The sequence below is a fragment of the Corvus brachyrhynchos genome, unplaced genomic scaffold (genome assembly GCF_000691975.1).
Source record: "Corvus brachyrhynchos isolate BGI_N302 unplaced genomic scaffold, ASM69197v1 scaffold162, whole genome shotgun sequence".
In the NCBI taxonomy this organism is placed as follows: Eukaryota; Metazoa; Chordata; class Aves; order Passeriformes; family Corvidae; genus Corvus; species Corvus brachyrhynchos.
This window is the reverse complement of record NW_008236696.1, coordinates 5,500,583-5,515,750: the sequence shown is the minus strand read 5'-3', so window position 1 is coordinate 5,515,750 and position 15,168 is coordinate 5,500,583. Positions and strand designations below refer to the sequence as shown.

At 60.9% G+C, this 15,168-nt stretch overlaps 3 protein-coding genes across 4 annotated transcripts in view; all 3 read left to right on the top strand.

Moving 5' to 3' along the window:
* PRSS56 (protease, serine 56) overlaps positions 1 to 3,775 on the top strand; it is a 5,794-nt gene extending 2,019 nt beyond the window's left edge. The window contains exons 3-14 of the mRNA XM_017726839.1: positions 2 to 82; positions 163 to 322; positions 462 to 604; positions 741 to 900; positions 985 to 1,173; positions 1,266 to 1,427; positions 1,576 to 1,639; positions 1,849 to 2,017; positions 2,427 to 2,580; positions 2,689 to 2,778; positions 3,032 to 3,138; positions 3,267 to 3,775. Of these exons, the coding sequence (XP_017582328.1) occupies positions 2 to 82; positions 163 to 322; positions 462 to 604; positions 741 to 900; positions 985 to 1,173; positions 1,266 to 1,427; positions 1,576 to 1,639; positions 1,849 to 2,017; positions 2,427 to 2,580; positions 2,689 to 2,778; positions 3,032 to 3,138; positions 3,267 to 3,440 (1,653 nt within the window). The 3' untranslated portion in view covers positions 3,441 to 3,775. The remainder of the gene's footprint in view (position 1; positions 83 to 162; positions 323 to 461; positions 605 to 740; positions 901 to 984; positions 1,174 to 1,265; positions 1,428 to 1,575; positions 1,640 to 1,848; positions 2,018 to 2,426; positions 2,581 to 2,688; positions 2,779 to 3,031; positions 3,139 to 3,266) is intronic.
* Positions 3,776 to 3,863: 88 nt separating this feature from the next.
* CHRND (cholinergic receptor nicotinic delta subunit) lies at positions 3,864 to 8,536 on the top strand. Its single transcript, XM_008644540.2, has 12 exons — positions 3,864 to 4,548; positions 5,229 to 5,374; positions 5,550 to 5,594; positions 5,685 to 5,794; positions 5,910 to 6,065; positions 6,272 to 6,387; positions 6,634 to 6,834; positions 7,185 to 7,296; positions 7,419 to 7,533; positions 7,719 to 7,920; positions 8,060 to 8,178; positions 8,263 to 8,536. The coding sequence occupies exons 1-12, from the start codon at positions 4,497 to 4,499 to the stop codon at positions 8,443 to 8,445; spliced, it is 1,557 nt and encodes a 518-aa protein (XP_008642762.1). The 5' UTR covers positions 3,864 to 4,496; the 3' UTR covers positions 8,446 to 8,536.
* Positions 8,537 to 8,637: 101 nt separating this feature from the next.
* On the top strand, positions 8,638 to 13,956 carry CHRNG (cholinergic receptor nicotinic gamma subunit). Of its 2 annotated transcripts, XM_008644539.2 has the most exons (12): positions 8,638 to 9,593; positions 9,989 to 10,128; positions 10,232 to 10,276; positions 10,488 to 10,597; positions 10,693 to 10,848; positions 11,094 to 11,191; positions 11,950 to 12,153; positions 12,442 to 12,556; positions 12,818 to 12,932; positions 13,163 to 13,367; positions 13,470 to 13,603; positions 13,681 to 13,956. In XM_008644539.2, the coding sequence occupies exons 1-12, from the start codon at positions 9,551 to 9,553 to the stop codon at positions 13,846 to 13,848; spliced, it is 1,533 nt and encodes a 510-aa protein (XP_008642761.1). In that variant the 5' UTR covers positions 8,638 to 9,550; the 3' UTR covers positions 13,849 to 13,956. The 2 variants fall into 2 exon arrangements, with proteins under 2 accessions (XP_008642761.1, XP_017582494.1); XM_017727005.1 differs by lacking the exon at positions 10,693 to 10,848.
* Positions 13,957 to 15,168: the final 1,212 nt, after the last annotated feature.

Genomic DNA, 15,168 nt, shown 5'->3' with positions numbered 1-15,168 from the left:
GGTGGTGGGCGACCACGAGCTGGGCAAGCCGGGAGCGGGCAAGCGGGCAGTGCCTGTCCGGCGCATCGTGCCTCACCCTAAGGTCGGTGGACGTGGGCACCCCCCTCGCCTCCCTGCACATGCCCCAGGGACCCCCACTGACGCCCCCACATGTCCTTCCAGTTTAACCCCAAGACGTTTCACGGGGACCTGGCACTGCTGGAGCTGGCAGTGCCGCTGACCCCGTCACCCACCGTCAGCCCCGTGTGCCTTCCGAGCGGCTCCGCGGAGCCCAGCCCCGGCACCCCCTGCTACATCGCAGGCTGGGGCTCCCTCTACGAAGGTAAGAGACACCGTGGGGTGTTCCCCTCTTTGCCCTCTCTGGTGCCCTGCCCCAGCGCAACGAGGCAAGGCAGAGGGGTGCGAAAGAGAGGGAGATGTCCGGGCACAGGGGACCCGGTAACGGGTGCCTTGCTTGGCAGAGGGACCAGCAGCTGATGTGGTGATGGAGGCGCAGGTGCCCCTGCTCAGCCAGGAGACGTGCCGGGGTGCCCTGGGCAAGGACCTGCTCACCAGTGCCATGTTCTGTGCTGGGTATTTGTCTGGAGGCATTGACTCCTGCCAGGTAACACCATGACTTTGGGACTGTCAGCGCCCCACTTCAAAAATCCCTCATGGCACACAGTGCCGGGCACGTACCACAGCCCGTCAGCATGGCTGGGGTCCCAGCCTAGCCCAATGCACAGGCATTTCCCCTGCAGGGTGACTCAGGGGGCCCGCTGGCGTGCCAGGACCCCACTTCGCACCACTTTGTCCTCTACGGTATCACCTCGTGGGGTGATGGCTGCGGTGAGCGGGGCAAGCCAGGAGTCTACACCCGCGTCACTGCCTTCACGGACTGGCTGAGTCTCCAGATGGACCGTGAGTGTCACTGGCTGCACCACAGGGGGGACAGAGATGCCCAGGGGGTTTTCAGCACTCATGGCAGCACTGGTTCCCTCACAGCTGCCCCTGGCAGCCGAGAACCGAGCTGCTTCGACCTGCTGGCTTTGGCACAGCTGCCCCCTGAGCAGCAGTCCCCTGAGCGTGCCCGTCTCTGTGCCTTCTACGCCGGGTCCTGCCGGGCATCTCAGGGCCGGGCCACCTGTGCCCGCCTGGCTGAGGAGCCCTGCCATGCCAGGACGAGACGATGTGGTGAGCTGGGGGTCATGCCAGGGCTAGGGTGTGGGGAGGGACCCCATTTCTGGCGTGGGGCCAGGGCCATGTCTCTCCCTGTGTGCCCACAGAGCTGCACTCCTACGCCCAGACCTTGGTGGATCTCCTGCGCCGGGCTGGGGACTTCATCCGAAACCAGTTTGATTTTTCCTTCCTCACCCGCACTCTGCCCCAGCTCCTGGGCAAGATCTACGGGCACTTTTTCCCTCCTCGTGTCCGCAGAGATGCCCCAGGTACTCTCCCAGGCTGGACTGCCCCATGCTCATTTGGGGTCCCATCAGTCTCTCCCATGCTGGTGGTAGGAGAACCAGCAGCCTGGTCTGGCTTCCCAATGGGGCTCCTCTATTCCTTGTCTCTCCTGCCCTTTTCTTGTCCCCACAGGCCTGGCTGTGGCAGGGGGCCACTCCAGCCCTACAGCAGTGGGACCCCACAGACCCCCCAGCAGGTGAGGCATGGTGGGCCACGGGATGAGGGGCTAAAGGGGTTGGGGAGGTGGTCGAGATGCTGGTGGGCACTGACATGCCATTTTGGGAACAGCCTGAAGCATTGGGGTCCTGTTCCTGCTGCAACCAGGGCACCCCCCCGGCATGCCCAGGTAGGGTGCAGAGTGTGGTACTGCCCACTCCCTCTGAGCTCGCCCCATTGTGCTTCCAGGTGGGGGGACAGGCAGCTGCCCCCCTTTGCAGAGCTCTTTGGGGCAGTGGGACCCCAGTTGCAGGACTGGGTGGAGGCTCTGAGGACCATGGCAGGGGGCAGCCCCCTGTCCTGGCAGCCAACACAGGACAGGGAGCAGCTCCCCGGGGAGACGCAGCTCTTCCTGCAGGTATGTGGGGAGGGACAGGCTGGGGGACCCCCTATCCTCTTGTGACTGTGCTGCCAGGGACCAAACCCCTTCAGTTCCTCTGCGTCCCCTCCTGACATCCCTTGGGTCCATTGTCCTCTGTGCAGCCACAGAAGTGGCATCTGTCACTTTGCCACCACAGAGGGGACATCTTACCCTCCCCACCTGAAACCTGTGCACCCGAGTCCAGCCAGTGCAGAGCCAGCCATGAGTCTGACCCTGCAGCTTAGGATCTGACCCAACACAGCCACAAAGCAGTTTCATGTCACCAATGCCCTGTCTGACACCAGCACACCCATGCCCTGCACTCTGCCACCATGCACACAGCTGTGCCCACGGGTGCCCTGTGCGTGCCCCATCACCCATCCTGTCCCCCTCTTCCCTTTGGCAGGGTGAGGATGTGGTGGAGGAGATGGTGGGACAGGGACGAGCCTTCCTCACCCAGCTGCAGGCAGAGTTGGACCTTGGCACCACCCTGGAAGCCATGGAGCCACAATGGGCATCTGGAGAGCTGACAAGGACCCCCATGCCAAGCCGTGAACCCCGTGAGCCTGGAGGGACTGGGGACAATGGGGCAGCAGGGTGTCCACCCACCGTCCGGCTCTGTGCCCGGGCAGTGCCCACTGGGAGTTTTACACCTCTCTCGATATCAGGGTCTGCACCGAGGGAGAAACGTGAACTGGTGCCCACGGAGCTGCCCAGAGTGGAGGAGGAAGAGGAGGAGGAGGCAGGCGCAGGCAGAGGTAGGCTCCCACAGACCCTATGGGGTGCCATGCGTCACTGTGGGGACGGTGACAAGCCCAGCCTTGCACCCTTTTCCCAGGGCTATCCCATTTCAGTGGGACAGTCGTTTGCTGTATTCCCCCCTCTGCCCATGCCCCCCTGGTGTCCCCAGAGCAAGGGTGCTCCTCCCTGCGGTGGGCAGCAGCACGGTGCCCCCACGATTGATCCCTGATGTCCCCTCCATGTCTCTCCTGCCCGCCCCCGGGGTTGCAGCCTGCCCTGGCCTCAACGAGTCGGCGGTGCGGGTGGGCGCGGTGCGGGAGCTGTACGCCTGGGTGCTGCGGGTGCCCGAGGCAGACCTGGCCATGACCTTCCAGGAGGTGAGTGCCCCATCTGGCCGCTCCGAGCCACACGCCCTGGCAGCCAGGCAGTGCCATCCCCCAGCCCGCCACTGTCCCACTCTGCCCATGCCTCCCCTGGGACTCACGGTGCTGTCGTCTCCCCACAGATCCTGGTGGACTTGGGCTCCAAAAACACCAAGGGACTGTACCGGGCGCAGGTTCGGGCCACTGTAGGGGGCCGCCCCACGTCCTTCACGGGCCTCGTGGGGCTGGAGAGTGACTCACTGGCCCGCAGCATGCCCGGCCTCGTAGCTCTGGCACTCGAAGCACTGAAAACCTAATGGTGCCCCTGGGGCAGCGTGCCAGCATGGGGAGAGGGCACGGGGGCAGGTGTCTCGTATGTCCTTCAAACACACTCCACTCCCTGTCTCAGGCTCTTCCACCCTTTTGTCCCCAGTTGTACCTCAGTCTCTCTTCCCACCAGCACTTCCTTACTCCCCCAGAGCAATGAGGCCCTGCTGGGTACTTGAAGCATCTCAGCCAGGAATCACAGTCCTCCTTTCCCCTGGGACCCCCACCTTGGCAAGCGCACTCTCACCCCAGAGGCACCTGAGCTGTTATTTATTTGTACAGAAAAGGTTTATTTTTCAATAAAGAAGGGCTATATTTTCCAGTACCTGGCAAATGTGAAGCGAGTGCTGTGCCACACAGTGCTGGCAAAGTGGGTGACAGTGGCGGGACTTTTCAGGGGAGCTATGACATCCCATTGCATCCCCCTTCCCATCCCCCCTGTACTCTGAAGTGATACCTCCTTGGTTCCTGCTGTGCCCACCCTGGCACAGACTCCCTAGCCCCCTCCTCAGGGGTCAGACACCCCTCCTGCCCATGCAGCACCCACAGCACAGCACTGGTGCTCACCCCGGTGACACCCCATCAGAGACCCACATGAAACCTCCCAATGCAGGGGCCGAGCACGCCCTGGGTCTGTGGTCAGTGGTGGGTGCCACCCCTGTGCTTGAACATCAGTGGGTACCCTGGGGACCCTGCCGTGGGGACCCTGCCACTCTGAGCAGCATCACAGGGACTGCTGAACAGCAGGGAAGGGACAACTCTTGCCCATGCCCAGCAGTGCCTGTGCTGGGGTGCCCAGCCTCAGCATGATGGGCTGGCACCTGTGGGGCCGGCAAGGGCAGCTGTGCCTGCCCATCTCCCCTTCCCTGCACGTGGGGGTGCCGGAAGAGAGGGGTTGGAGCAGCTCTCTGGTGCCGGTACCCTTCCCCCTCAGCACCTGGCACCATCCATCTCCCACTCCCTCCGGCAGCCGGACATCCGTTCAGCCAGGCCAGGCGGGGAAGCAGCCAGGGCCTGGCACGGCGTGAGGGCACCGCAGGCACCGCATGGGGAACCTGCTGCAGCAGCTGGCCCTGCTTGGGACACTGATGCTGTCGGGTGAGCAGGGTCTGGGTCATGGGGTGCCCTGTTGCTCTGCTGCATGGGGTGCCCATGGGGTTATGGGCCCCCTCAATGGGGTTGGTGGGGGAGGATGGTGGCAGGGTCCAAACTGGACACGAGGGTCCCCAGGGCTGGGGGTATTTCCTGGCAGAGTCTGTTCACTGCATGTCCCTTGTGCTTCTTTCCTGGCTGTGCCATCCAGAGCCATGTCCCTGCCTGGGCTATGTGCTGTCAGTGCAGTGTCATTGTATCCGTGTGTCCCTGTAAGTGCCTGTCTGTGCCAAATCTATGACAACGTGTCCCTGCACACACCAGGTCCATGTCCACGAGTCCATGTGTGTTCTGTGTGTACAGCCACCTATGTGCACGGTTTCACCATGTCTGTACCCAAATGTCTCATGTCTGCGTCCCTCTCTGTGCTGGGTTTGTATCTGTGTGTCCCTCTGTGTCCGTGCCCACGTTCTTGTCCCATGACCATGTATGACCATGTGTGACCATGTGTCTGTCATTCCTGCATGTCCACGTCTGTTCTCCTGTGCAGCACCGACATGCAGTGTCCTGGCTTGTTCCTCTCCCCTCTATTCTTATACCACCCTGCCCTTGCCAAGCATCCCCTGGGGTGGCACTGGCCCAGTAACCCCTGAGTCCCCTGGTTTGCCTCACCCCACACCCCCCAGGTGGACTCTGTGTGAACCACGAGGAGCGGCTCATCCACCACCTGTTCAATGAGAAGGGCTATGACAAAGAACTGCGCCCTGTGGTCTCCACTGATGAGGTTGTGGATGTCTACCTGGCCCTCACCCTCTCCAACCTCATCTCACTGGTGAGCCCCAGTGGGCAGGCCCCACTGTGGGGTACCCCCCAGCCATGCCTCACCCCCAGGGCTGGTTGTATGGGGCAAGCCCTGAGGCTGCTGTCCCAACCCTGGCTGGTGAGGGTTGGGGGTCCTGGGCTGGGGACACACCCTGGCATCTCACTGCCCCACATTGCTGTTGCAGAAAGAGGTGGACGAGACGCTCACCACCAACGTATGGCTCGAGCACGTGAGTAGGGACAGGTGTCACAGCATCAGTTTTGCCACCACGGGGTGGCCCAGCATGGTGAGGGGGTGACCTGAGGGTCCTCCCCTCCAGGGCTGGACCGATTACCGCCTGCAGTGGAACAAGTCTGAGTTTGGGGACATAGAGGTGCTCCGCCTGCCGCCAGACATGCTGTGGCTGCCTGAGATAGTCCTGGAGAACAAGTGAGCTGTGTTTCCATTTCCCCTCCCAAACCTTCTGAACTGCTCCCAGCACATGTTCAGGACTCCCCTGGCCCCTTCTGAGCCCTGCCATCACCTTGTCTCCCTCCCGGCACAGCAATGACGGGCTCTTTGAGGTCGCCTACTACTGCAACGTCCTCATCTACCACACAGGCTACGTCTACTGGCTGCCCCCCGCCATCTTCCGCAGCACCTGCCTCATCAACGTCAACTTCTTCCCCTTCGACTGGCAGAACTGCTCCCTCAGATTCAGGTGCTGTGTGGCTGGGTCAGGGCAGCAGGGTGGGCACGTTATCCCCTCGAGTGCCTGGTGCTGCCAGTGCCTCCCTTGCTGTTCAGGTGCAGCAAGGTGGGGCTCTGTAGGTGACTTGGTGGACTAAGCCCATCATGCTGGAGGTCAGGGTGGGTTGGGTGGTGAGTACCCAGCAGCCCCTCACTGCCTGTCCCCCTGTGGTCCAGGTCGCTGGCATACAGTGCCCTGGAGATCAACATGCACTTGAAGACGGACACTGACCCAGACACAGAGAAGTCTTACCCAGTGGAGTGGATCATCATTGACCCCGAAGGCTTCACAGGTAATGCTGGTGCTCTCTGCCATGTCCCGTGGCAGTGGGACACTCTGTAAAGGGCAGGGGGGCACTCTGGAGTTGGGGCACACTGCCATGGAGAAATTCCACTACCTGGGGCTTTGGCATCCTGGCACTCATTCCACCTTGGAATGCTATCCACACCCTGGGGGGAAGACTGGTGCTAGTGGACCTGGTGAGGATGGTCATGGCAGGTGTCCCCCATGCTGTGTGCTGTCTCCTGTGCCCTGGCAGAGAATGGGGAATGGGAAATCATCCATCGCCCAGCCCGCAAGAACATCTACCCTGACATTCCCCTGGACACCAGCGAGCACCAGGACATCACCTTCTACCTCATCATCAAGCGCAAGCCACTCTTCTACATCATCAACATCGTCACACCCTGCATCCTCATTGCCTTCATGGTCATCCTTGTCTTCTACCTGCCCGCTGACAGTGAGTGAGCCCTGTGGCATGTGTGCCAGGAATGGGAGTCACATCCATGGGGCACCTCCATGTCCCGCACCTGCACCAGGTTCTGGGGCGCTGCAAAACCCCAATGCCCAGCATGAGGACATCCTGTAACTGGAATATCCCCATGTAGGACACCATCACCCCAGCCAGGCATCCTGGCAGAGGTGCGCTTGGGCACAGGATATCCCATGCATGACCCCAGGGTACTGCCATAACAGAAAACCCCTATATGGGGCACTGTATCATGGGACACCAAAAGGGCAACCCTGGCACTGGGGGCTCTGGTAAAGGTACCTGGGGCAAGGTTTGCCCTGAGCTCACCTGTTCTCCAGGTGGTGAGAAGATGACCCTGGTAATCTCAGTGCTTCTGGCCCAGTCTGTCTTCCTTCTGCTGATATCCCAGCGCCTGCCTGCCACTTCCCACGCCATCCCCCTCATTGGCAAGTGAGTCCTGGGCACCGCTGGGTGCAGTGGGGACATTGTGGAGTCCCTTGGTGCCAGACGGCAGCTCTGCCTGCGCCCAGCCCCTGTGGCAATGCCAGCTCCAAGACCATACTCCCTACCAGGTATCTGCTTTTTATCATGCTTCTGGTGACGGCCGTGGTGATCATCTCCGTCGTGGTCCTCAACTTCCACTTCCGCACCCCCAGCACCCACGTCATGTCTGACTGGGTCAAAGAGGTGAGCAGGGTGTGGGCTGGGGTGGGTGCACTGGTGGGTACAAGGGCCGCACTGCATGGGCATGGGACAGCACAGCCCTGGCATTGCATCTGTGCCACATGAAGTTTGTGGGAAGAAAGTGGGGACAAGGTAGCAACACACTGGGGAGGTAGCCAAGGGACATGACACCCTCTCTTGTGTCCCAGGTCTTCCTGGAGAGCCTGCCCCGGCTGCTGGGCATGACACAGCCATCTGAGAGCCCGGTGGGTGCCCCGTGCATCCGGCGCTGCAGCTCGGCTGGCTACATCGCCAAGGCAGAGGAATACTTCAGTGTCAAGTCCCGCAGCGAGCTCATGTTTGAGAAGCAGTCGGAGCGGCACGGGCTCACCAGCCGCGTCACCCCTGCCCGTGAGCCACAGCCCCTCCACAGGGACACAGGGAAGGGTCCACAGCCCCTCCACAGGGACACAGGGAAGGGTGGTGGCATTGGGGTCTCCAGGGTTGGCAGCCCTTCAGAGCCCATCTCACTGTCCCCCCTTGTCCCCAGGTTTGGCGCCGCTGGGCATGGACTCAGGCGAGGAGCAGCCCTACGAGCACATCAAACCCGTCATTGACAATGCCAACTACATTGTCAAGCACATGAGGGATGAAAACAGCTACAATGAGGTGGGGCCATGGGCACTGGAGGGCAGGGGGGCTCCCTGTGCCCACTGTGCCCCCACACTGCCTGGCTCCCGGCTCTCTCCACAGGAGATAGACAACTGGAAACGTGTGGCCCGGACACTGGACCGCCTGTGCTTCTTCCTCATCACCCCCATGCTGGTGGTGGGCACCCTCTGGATCTTCCTCATGGGCATCTACAACCACCCGCCGCCACTGCCCTTTGCCGGAGACCCCTATGACTACCGAGAGGAGAACAAGCGCTTCATCTAGGGGCGTGTGGGGATCCCATGTGCCAGCCTCTCCCCCACCTGTCTTGGTTTGGGAAAATAAAGCTGGGTACTTCTTGCCATGGGGCCCTGAACTGGTGGCTGCCCTTGGTGTGTCCCACTGGGCACAATGTCCAGCCTGAGCACTGGGGAGGGTGATGTCCACCAAGGGAATGGGTGTTGTTGGGTGTCCTGAGTGTGGCTGACCCCAGCTGTGGCTGGAAGGGGTGATTCTCAGAGGGGATGTGGTGGTACCGGCCCTGCTACCCCTGTGGGCTGGGCACTGGGAGCAGGATGGGCTGGAATAGGAGTTGGCCCCCCCAGCATGGCACCATCCCCTGCGGACCCACTGCAGTTGGCAGAGATGCCATCAGTGCCCACATTTCCCCACTGCCACCATGGTCCCCCAGCCGGACCCACAGTGTCCCCCCAGCACACCCCCTCCCACAGTGCAAGGCTGGGGGCCCAGAGGCATCTCCTTCCCCAGCTCAGCAGCGGGATGCCAGGGCTCTGGTTTCAGGGGACACAGCTGACATCCCCCCACCAGCAGCGGCCCAGGACAGCTGTCACATCCTCTCCACTGAGCCAGGAATCTCACCACACCCCCTCCTCCCCTCCCCGTGACCCTCCTACACAGGGGCCAGAAGGATCTGAACCCCCAGGAAGGGCATAATTCCCCAGGCTGATGTAGTGGGGCTTGCCTGCCCCTTCCCCACCCTATATTCTGCGGGTAGCCACTGCCATGCCAGGGACAAGATGTGCTGGCAGGGGGGCACCCCTTTCCCATAACTTGTGGGTGCCTGCACACTGCAAGGGGATGCATCCCTTTGTGCGAGACATGGGGAACCCACGGCACGGAGTTCATTTTGCCCCTCGCCCCAATTCCAACCCCTCCAGCACAAAATGCCAGAGGAGCTTCCCAGCAAACTGGCATCACCCCACCAGCGGGGGAAGTGGGTGGTCACCCGTCCCTCCCGTGTCCCCGTGGCTGTTGGGAACAGCTGACGGTGGCAGGGGACAGCTGTCCTGTCCCAGCGGGCGCTGGGCCCAGAACACGTCGGCGCCGGCGGCCGAGCGGAGCCCCAGCCCTTGCGCCCCACGGCACCGCCATGCGTGGCCACGGCCTCCTCCTCGTCCTCTGCACCCTGGCAGGTAAGATCTGCCCGCCCAGGAGAGGCCTGGGGGGCACCTGCTCCCCCCACCTTTGCACTCGCGGGTTTGTCACCCCTGGGAGTACAGCGCCGGCACCGCCCCACCGGGCTGTCCCTGTGCTGGCAGTCCACTGCCTCCGGGTCCTGCCCTGGAGAGCTCCCCGGGTGAGCTTGGTGAGGGCATGGTGGGGACACACCCGCTGCTGGCACGGGGGGCACAGACGGGACTGTCAGGATCATGGAGCAGAGCGCACACACCCGCAGGAACGCACGCCCGGGCATCCCCTCCCCATGCATACACCCCTGTGCCTCCCCCCTCAGCGTATCCGGTCTTGGGGGCATCAGTGACCTCACTGTCTTCCTCCCGGCGCGTCCCCATCCCGTGTGCCTTCCCAGGTGTGGGCTGCAGGAACCAGGAGGAGAAGCTGCTCCAGGATCTCATGTCCAACTACAATCGGCAACTGCGCCCGGCCCTGCGGGGGGATGAGATCATCGATGTCTCCCTCAAGCTCACCCTCACCAACCTCATCTCCCTGGTGAGAGACCCCCCCAGGTACCCCCAGTGGAACAGAATTTGCCCTCACACATGGGGCAGAAGGCAGGGCACTAAAGCCATCTCCCTCCTTCCTTCCCTGGCAGAATGAACGGGAGGAGACCCTCACCACCAACGTCTGGATCGAGATGGTGAGACCCCTCCCCTCTAGGCAGCATCACACCCGGCTATGTTTGCATATCAGTGTGGCACCCCATGGGGGGCTGGCGCTGTAACCTGCACCCTCTTTTGTGGGCACCCCAAAATGAGCCCATTTTGTGGGCAGCATAGCACAGGCAGTTCACAATCTCCTTCATCTTGGCGAGCTCCGTGACCCCTCCTCCTTTTTTCTCCTTCTCCCAGCAATGGTCTGATTATCGCCTGCGCTGGGACCCTGAGAAATACGACAACATCCAGCTGCTGCGGGTGCCCTCCACCATGGTCTGGCTGCCCGACATTGTCCTGGAGAATAAGTAGGTGACAGGGCAATGGGGACATGTCCCCACATAGGGCTGGCAGCTGCCTGCCCAGGCATAGTTTGGGGCTGAGCCCGTCCTTTCCCCCCCAGCATTGACGGGACATTTGAAATCACCCTCTACACCAATGTGCTGGTGTCCCCTGACGGCAGCATCTACTGGCTGCCCCCTGCCATCTACCGCAGCGTCTGTGTCATCCACGTCACCTACTTCCCCTTCGACTGGCAGAACTGCACCATGGTCTTCCAGTGAGCATGGGCACCATGGCAGCTCCTCCTGGGACACGGGGATTAGCATGGCATGCCCACCTTTGCCCCTGGGCAGATAAATGACACCTACCTGTCCCCTGCCACTTGTCAGGAGGCACCATGGGCAAGCCAAGCACCCCAAAGCAGAGCTGGAGGTGGCCAGCATGACCTGGTGCCACATTGGCACCCTCTGCCCATCCAGCCTGGTGCATGCCAGCCTGTGCCACCACCTCATCCCTCCCCAGGTCCCAGACGTACAGTGCCAACGAAATCAACCTGCTGCTGACAGCGGAGGAAGGCCAGACCGTGGAGTGGATCTCCATTGACCCGGAGGCTTTCACAGGTAACACTGCAGCCACACCCATGGCACAAGGGGACATCCAACAGGTCTGCTGCTACACTGGTGGCTGCCAAAAGCAGGGCTGCAGGGACTATTAGCAGCTCCCACCATTACATGGGCACTTAAGTTATTAGTGGAAGCGGGAGTGTGGGAGAGATTTGTTTTTCTAACCCCCCCCGGCTCCGGGCTCTCGCAGCCTGGCAGCTGCTCCCGGAGAGCACCGCTCCTGCAAGCTTGATTGATGCTGGGAACGTAGCTGTCATGGCCAAACAATGACGTTTTCCATCACATTTTAATTGCATATTGAAGGAACAAAATGCTTTTCGGGCAGCGAGATTTATTTTTTCATTACCGGCCTGAGTTGCGATCTTGACTGGGAAAAAATCTATTGCTCCCACGGAGAGCAGGGGAGAGCAGTGCGCTGTCACCCAGTGTCATGCTTGGCTTCCCTCTGTGGCACCATGGAAATGGGGAGATGGGGGGACCCCCCTGGAGCCCTGGGAGCCCCCAAGGAGTTCAAGGTGCCCCATATGTGCCCAGCTGCCCCATCCAACTTCTTTTTGGGGTATTTTTGCCAGGCACCATGGCATGTTCCACAGTGCTCAGCTCCCTCACGACAGTCTCTAGCACTGTACGCAGCCTGGGTGCCCTGTGGGGCCCATGCCAATCACCAGTCCTCCCCTTCCTCCCTGGACTGGGAAGCTGGAGCCCCAGTGCCCCCGTGGGGACAGCAGGACTCACCTGGCACCATCACAATGTAGAGAATGGTGAATGGGCCATCAAGCACCGCCCTGCTCGGAAGATCATCAACTCGGAGCACTTCACCCCAGATGACATCCAGTACCAGCAGGTCATCTTCTACCTCATCATCCAGCGCAAGCCGCTCTTCTACATCATCAACATCATTGTGCCTTGTGTCCTCATCTCTGCCATGGCCGTGCTCGTCTACTTCCTGCCTGCTAAAGGTACACTGGGACCATGCCCACTGCGGGCATGGGAATGTGCAAGGGGACAGCAACGCTCCAGGAAGGGCTCCTCGTCCCCTCCGTGCTTGGGGACCATCACTATCATCTCTCACCCACTCCTGTGGTATTTGAATGGGGGGGAGTGTGTAAATTTCTAGGTATCCCATAGTTAAAGCCTCAAGGCAGGACTTGTCTAATTCCGCTTTCGGGTGGGGGTTTTTTGCCTTAGGAGGGCAATGCCCACAGCACTGCCCTGTGCCAAACTCTGCCTTTCCCCCTCCTTGGCAGCGGGTGGGCAGAAATGCACTGTCTCCATCAATGTTCTCCTGGCCCAGACTGTCTTCCTCTTCCTCATTGCCCAGAAGGTGCCTGAGACCTCCCAGGCTGTGCCTCTCATTGGAAAGTAAGTGACACACTGGGACCAGGGTGCCAACCCTCTTGTCACACTGTTCCAGCAGGGTTTCAGGTGCTGTAGAGCAGCCAGGGGACAGGACCCGAGTGCAGAAATAACCCTCGGCCCAGATGGGGCTGACACAGGGCTGCCACTTGCCCATGTTTCACTGCCCGTCACCAGCTTCCAGCCCACGAGGGCACTGAGAAGGATCTTGCAAGATCATAGCTTGTGACCCAGCAGCCCCACTAAGGCTCTGTGCCCCCTCCCCAGATACCTGACCTTCCTCATGGTGGTGACAGTGGTGATTGTGGTGAATGCTGTCATTGTCCTCAACGTCTCCCTGAGAACGCCCAACACTCACTCCATGTCCCAGAGAGTGCGCCAGGTACCTGCTATCATCCCCCTACCCTTTATACAGGGGGAATGGGATGGGTATTTGGGGATCAAGGCCGTGTCCCTTGCAGAGCAAGGTGGCAGGCATGCCTTCATCTGAGTGAAAGTCCTGGCACAAAGAGAAGGCCCCAGATGTTCCCAATGCCACCAAGGCACTCTCAACTCTGGGGAGCAGCAGGTGCCAACATCCCAATAGCACCATGCTAGTGACACTGTGCCCAGGTGTTCCTGCACCTCCTGCCCCGCTACGTGGGCATGGCCATGCCAGAGGAGACCCCGGGGCCACCGCAAGCCATCCGCAGACGCAGCTCCCTGGGGCTCATGGTGAAAGCTGATGAGTACATGCTCTGGAAAGCCCGGACCGAGCTGCTCTTTGAGAAGCAAAAGGAAAGAGATGGGCTGATGAAAACCGTGCTGGAGAAGATTGGTGAGTGACCCTGGGGGGTTGGCACCTCCCTGTGAAGTTGGGCTTTGTGCCAGGTGGCTGAGCACTTGCTGGTGCTCGCTCTGCTGGCTCTGTTGCTCATAGGACGTGGTCTGGAGAGTGGCAGTACCCAGGACTTCTGCCAGAGCCTGGAGGAGGCAGGGCCTGAGATCCGCGCCTGCGTGGATGCCTGCAACTACATTGCCAATGCCACGCGGGAGCAGAATGACTTCAGCAGCGTGAGTCAGGGCTGGGTGGAGAGGGATCTGCATGGGGCCACTGGGGGCAGCCCTCACCCTTCTTGTGCCGCTGGCAGGAGAGCGAAGAGTGGATGATGGTGGGACAGGTGATCGACCGTGTCTGCTTCTTCATCATGGCCTCTCTCTTTGTGTGTGGCACCATTGGAATCTTCCTCGTGGCGCACTTCAACCAGGCACCCGCCCTGCCCTTTCCTGGGGACCCCAAGCAGTACCTGCCACAGTGATGCTCACAGGTGCCCACTAGCCCAGTGGTGGAGATGGGGGAAGGGGAAACATGGGGTGCTCATGCTGTGCTGAAAGTGGAAATAAAGCCTCCATGTCTTGCAAGCCTCCATGGCATCTCTGCTCCATGCCCACCCGCCTCAGAGGCTGGATGTGCACCCCGTGCAGGCTGGCCACACACCTCTAAGCTGCACAGTCCTGTGAGATGAGACTCGGGGAAACTGGAGCAGAGTCAGACATCTAACGGGCCATGCAGCGGTGCTGGCAGCAAGAGCCACATCACCCCACTGCAAATTTACAAATTCAAGCCCAGGATAAATGAGAACACTGTCATCCCTGTCATGGCAGTGGGGCAGGAATCATAGCTACAGCCACCCATTCTGGGCCAACAATGGATGGGATTAGTGGCAGCTACTTCTTTCCTCCATTTATGCCCTGACTATGGCTCATGGGGACAGCTAAAGTGCTGTCCTTGATCCCTAGCCAGCAGCTTGAGGTGGAAAGACTCTGGGCCACCAGGCACCCAAACACCCTCAGGGATGCGTGCCCTTTGGCATCCCTCCTGCTGCGAGCATCAGCAGGACTCCCTCCCCCACCAGCCTTCCTTGCCCTATGGGATCATCTCTGTCAAGCACAGCCCCTTCCCCCCATCCCAGCAATGCTGCATCCCCCTGTGCCCCTCAGTGACCTCTGGGGCCCCTGGCTTTGTCCCTGCTGGCAGGGGAGATGAGAGAGGTCAGCCTGGGAACGGTGGCAAGCAGTATCTGCTTCTCTGTGATCCAGCTCATGCCACCTGTGTCTGGCTCCAGCACGTGCATCAGCCTCACAGTCCCAGCACCGGCTGCCTCTGCTGGTGCTGGGAGAAAACCAGTTGGTTACTGCCCACAGCTGCCCCTGGCACTGCCTGCCAGAGGTGAGGGCACTGTGGGCATGGATGGAGGAGGGAGGAAAACACAACAGCAGCTGAGACATCACTTCTTGAATGTCTGCAGCCTGGTCACGGCCCAGAACCACTCAGGGCTGTGCCAGTCTGCCCCTGCTCTCTGCAAGGCGGCTTTTCCTGCCCTATCCCTACGAGATATGTAGTGCCCACAGCACCAACACCAGGTGAATACCAAGCTCCCAGCTGGCACCTTGAAGGAGGTGGGGATGGTGCTCACCAGTGCAGGCAGAGGTGCTCAGAGGACCTTGGCTGACTCCTGCCCCCTGCCTGGGTCACCTCCCATGGCCATGACCCAGGTGAGATGACCAGGTCCTGGGGCACTGTACTCCTGGCCCCAGTCTTGCTGGTAAGTGACGGCACTATACAGTATCTGTGGCCT

What these genes read in the sequence shown, in the direction of transcription:
- CHRND (XM_008644540.2), top strand. Translation starts at nt 4,497, where the DNA reads ATGGGGAACCTGCTGCAGCAGCTGGCCCTGCTTGGGACACTGATGCTG. An exon ending in CCAACGTATGGCTCGAGCAC is followed by an intron (nt 5,595 to 5,684) that starts GTGAGTAGGGAC and finishes CCTCCCCTCCAG; the next exon opens with GGCTGGACCGATTACCGCCT. An exon ending in CTTCTACCTGCCCGCTGACA is followed by an intron (nt 6,835 to 7,184) that starts GTGAGTGAGCCC and finishes CCTGTTCTCCAG; the next exon opens with GTGGTGAGAAGATGACCCTG.
- CHRNG (XM_008644539.2), top strand. Translation starts at nt 9,551, where the DNA reads ATGCGTGGCCACGGCCTCCTCCTCGTCCTCTGCACCCTGGCAG. An exon ending in TGACCCGGAGGCTTTCACAG is followed by an intron (nt 11,192 to 11,949) that starts GTAACACTGCAG and finishes ATCACAATGTAG; the next exon opens with AGAATGGTGAATGGGCCATC. An exon ending in AACCGTGCTGGAGAAGATTG is followed by an intron (nt 13,368 to 13,469) that starts GTGAGTGACCCT and finishes TGTTGCTCATAG; the next exon opens with GACGTGGTCTGGAGAGTGGC.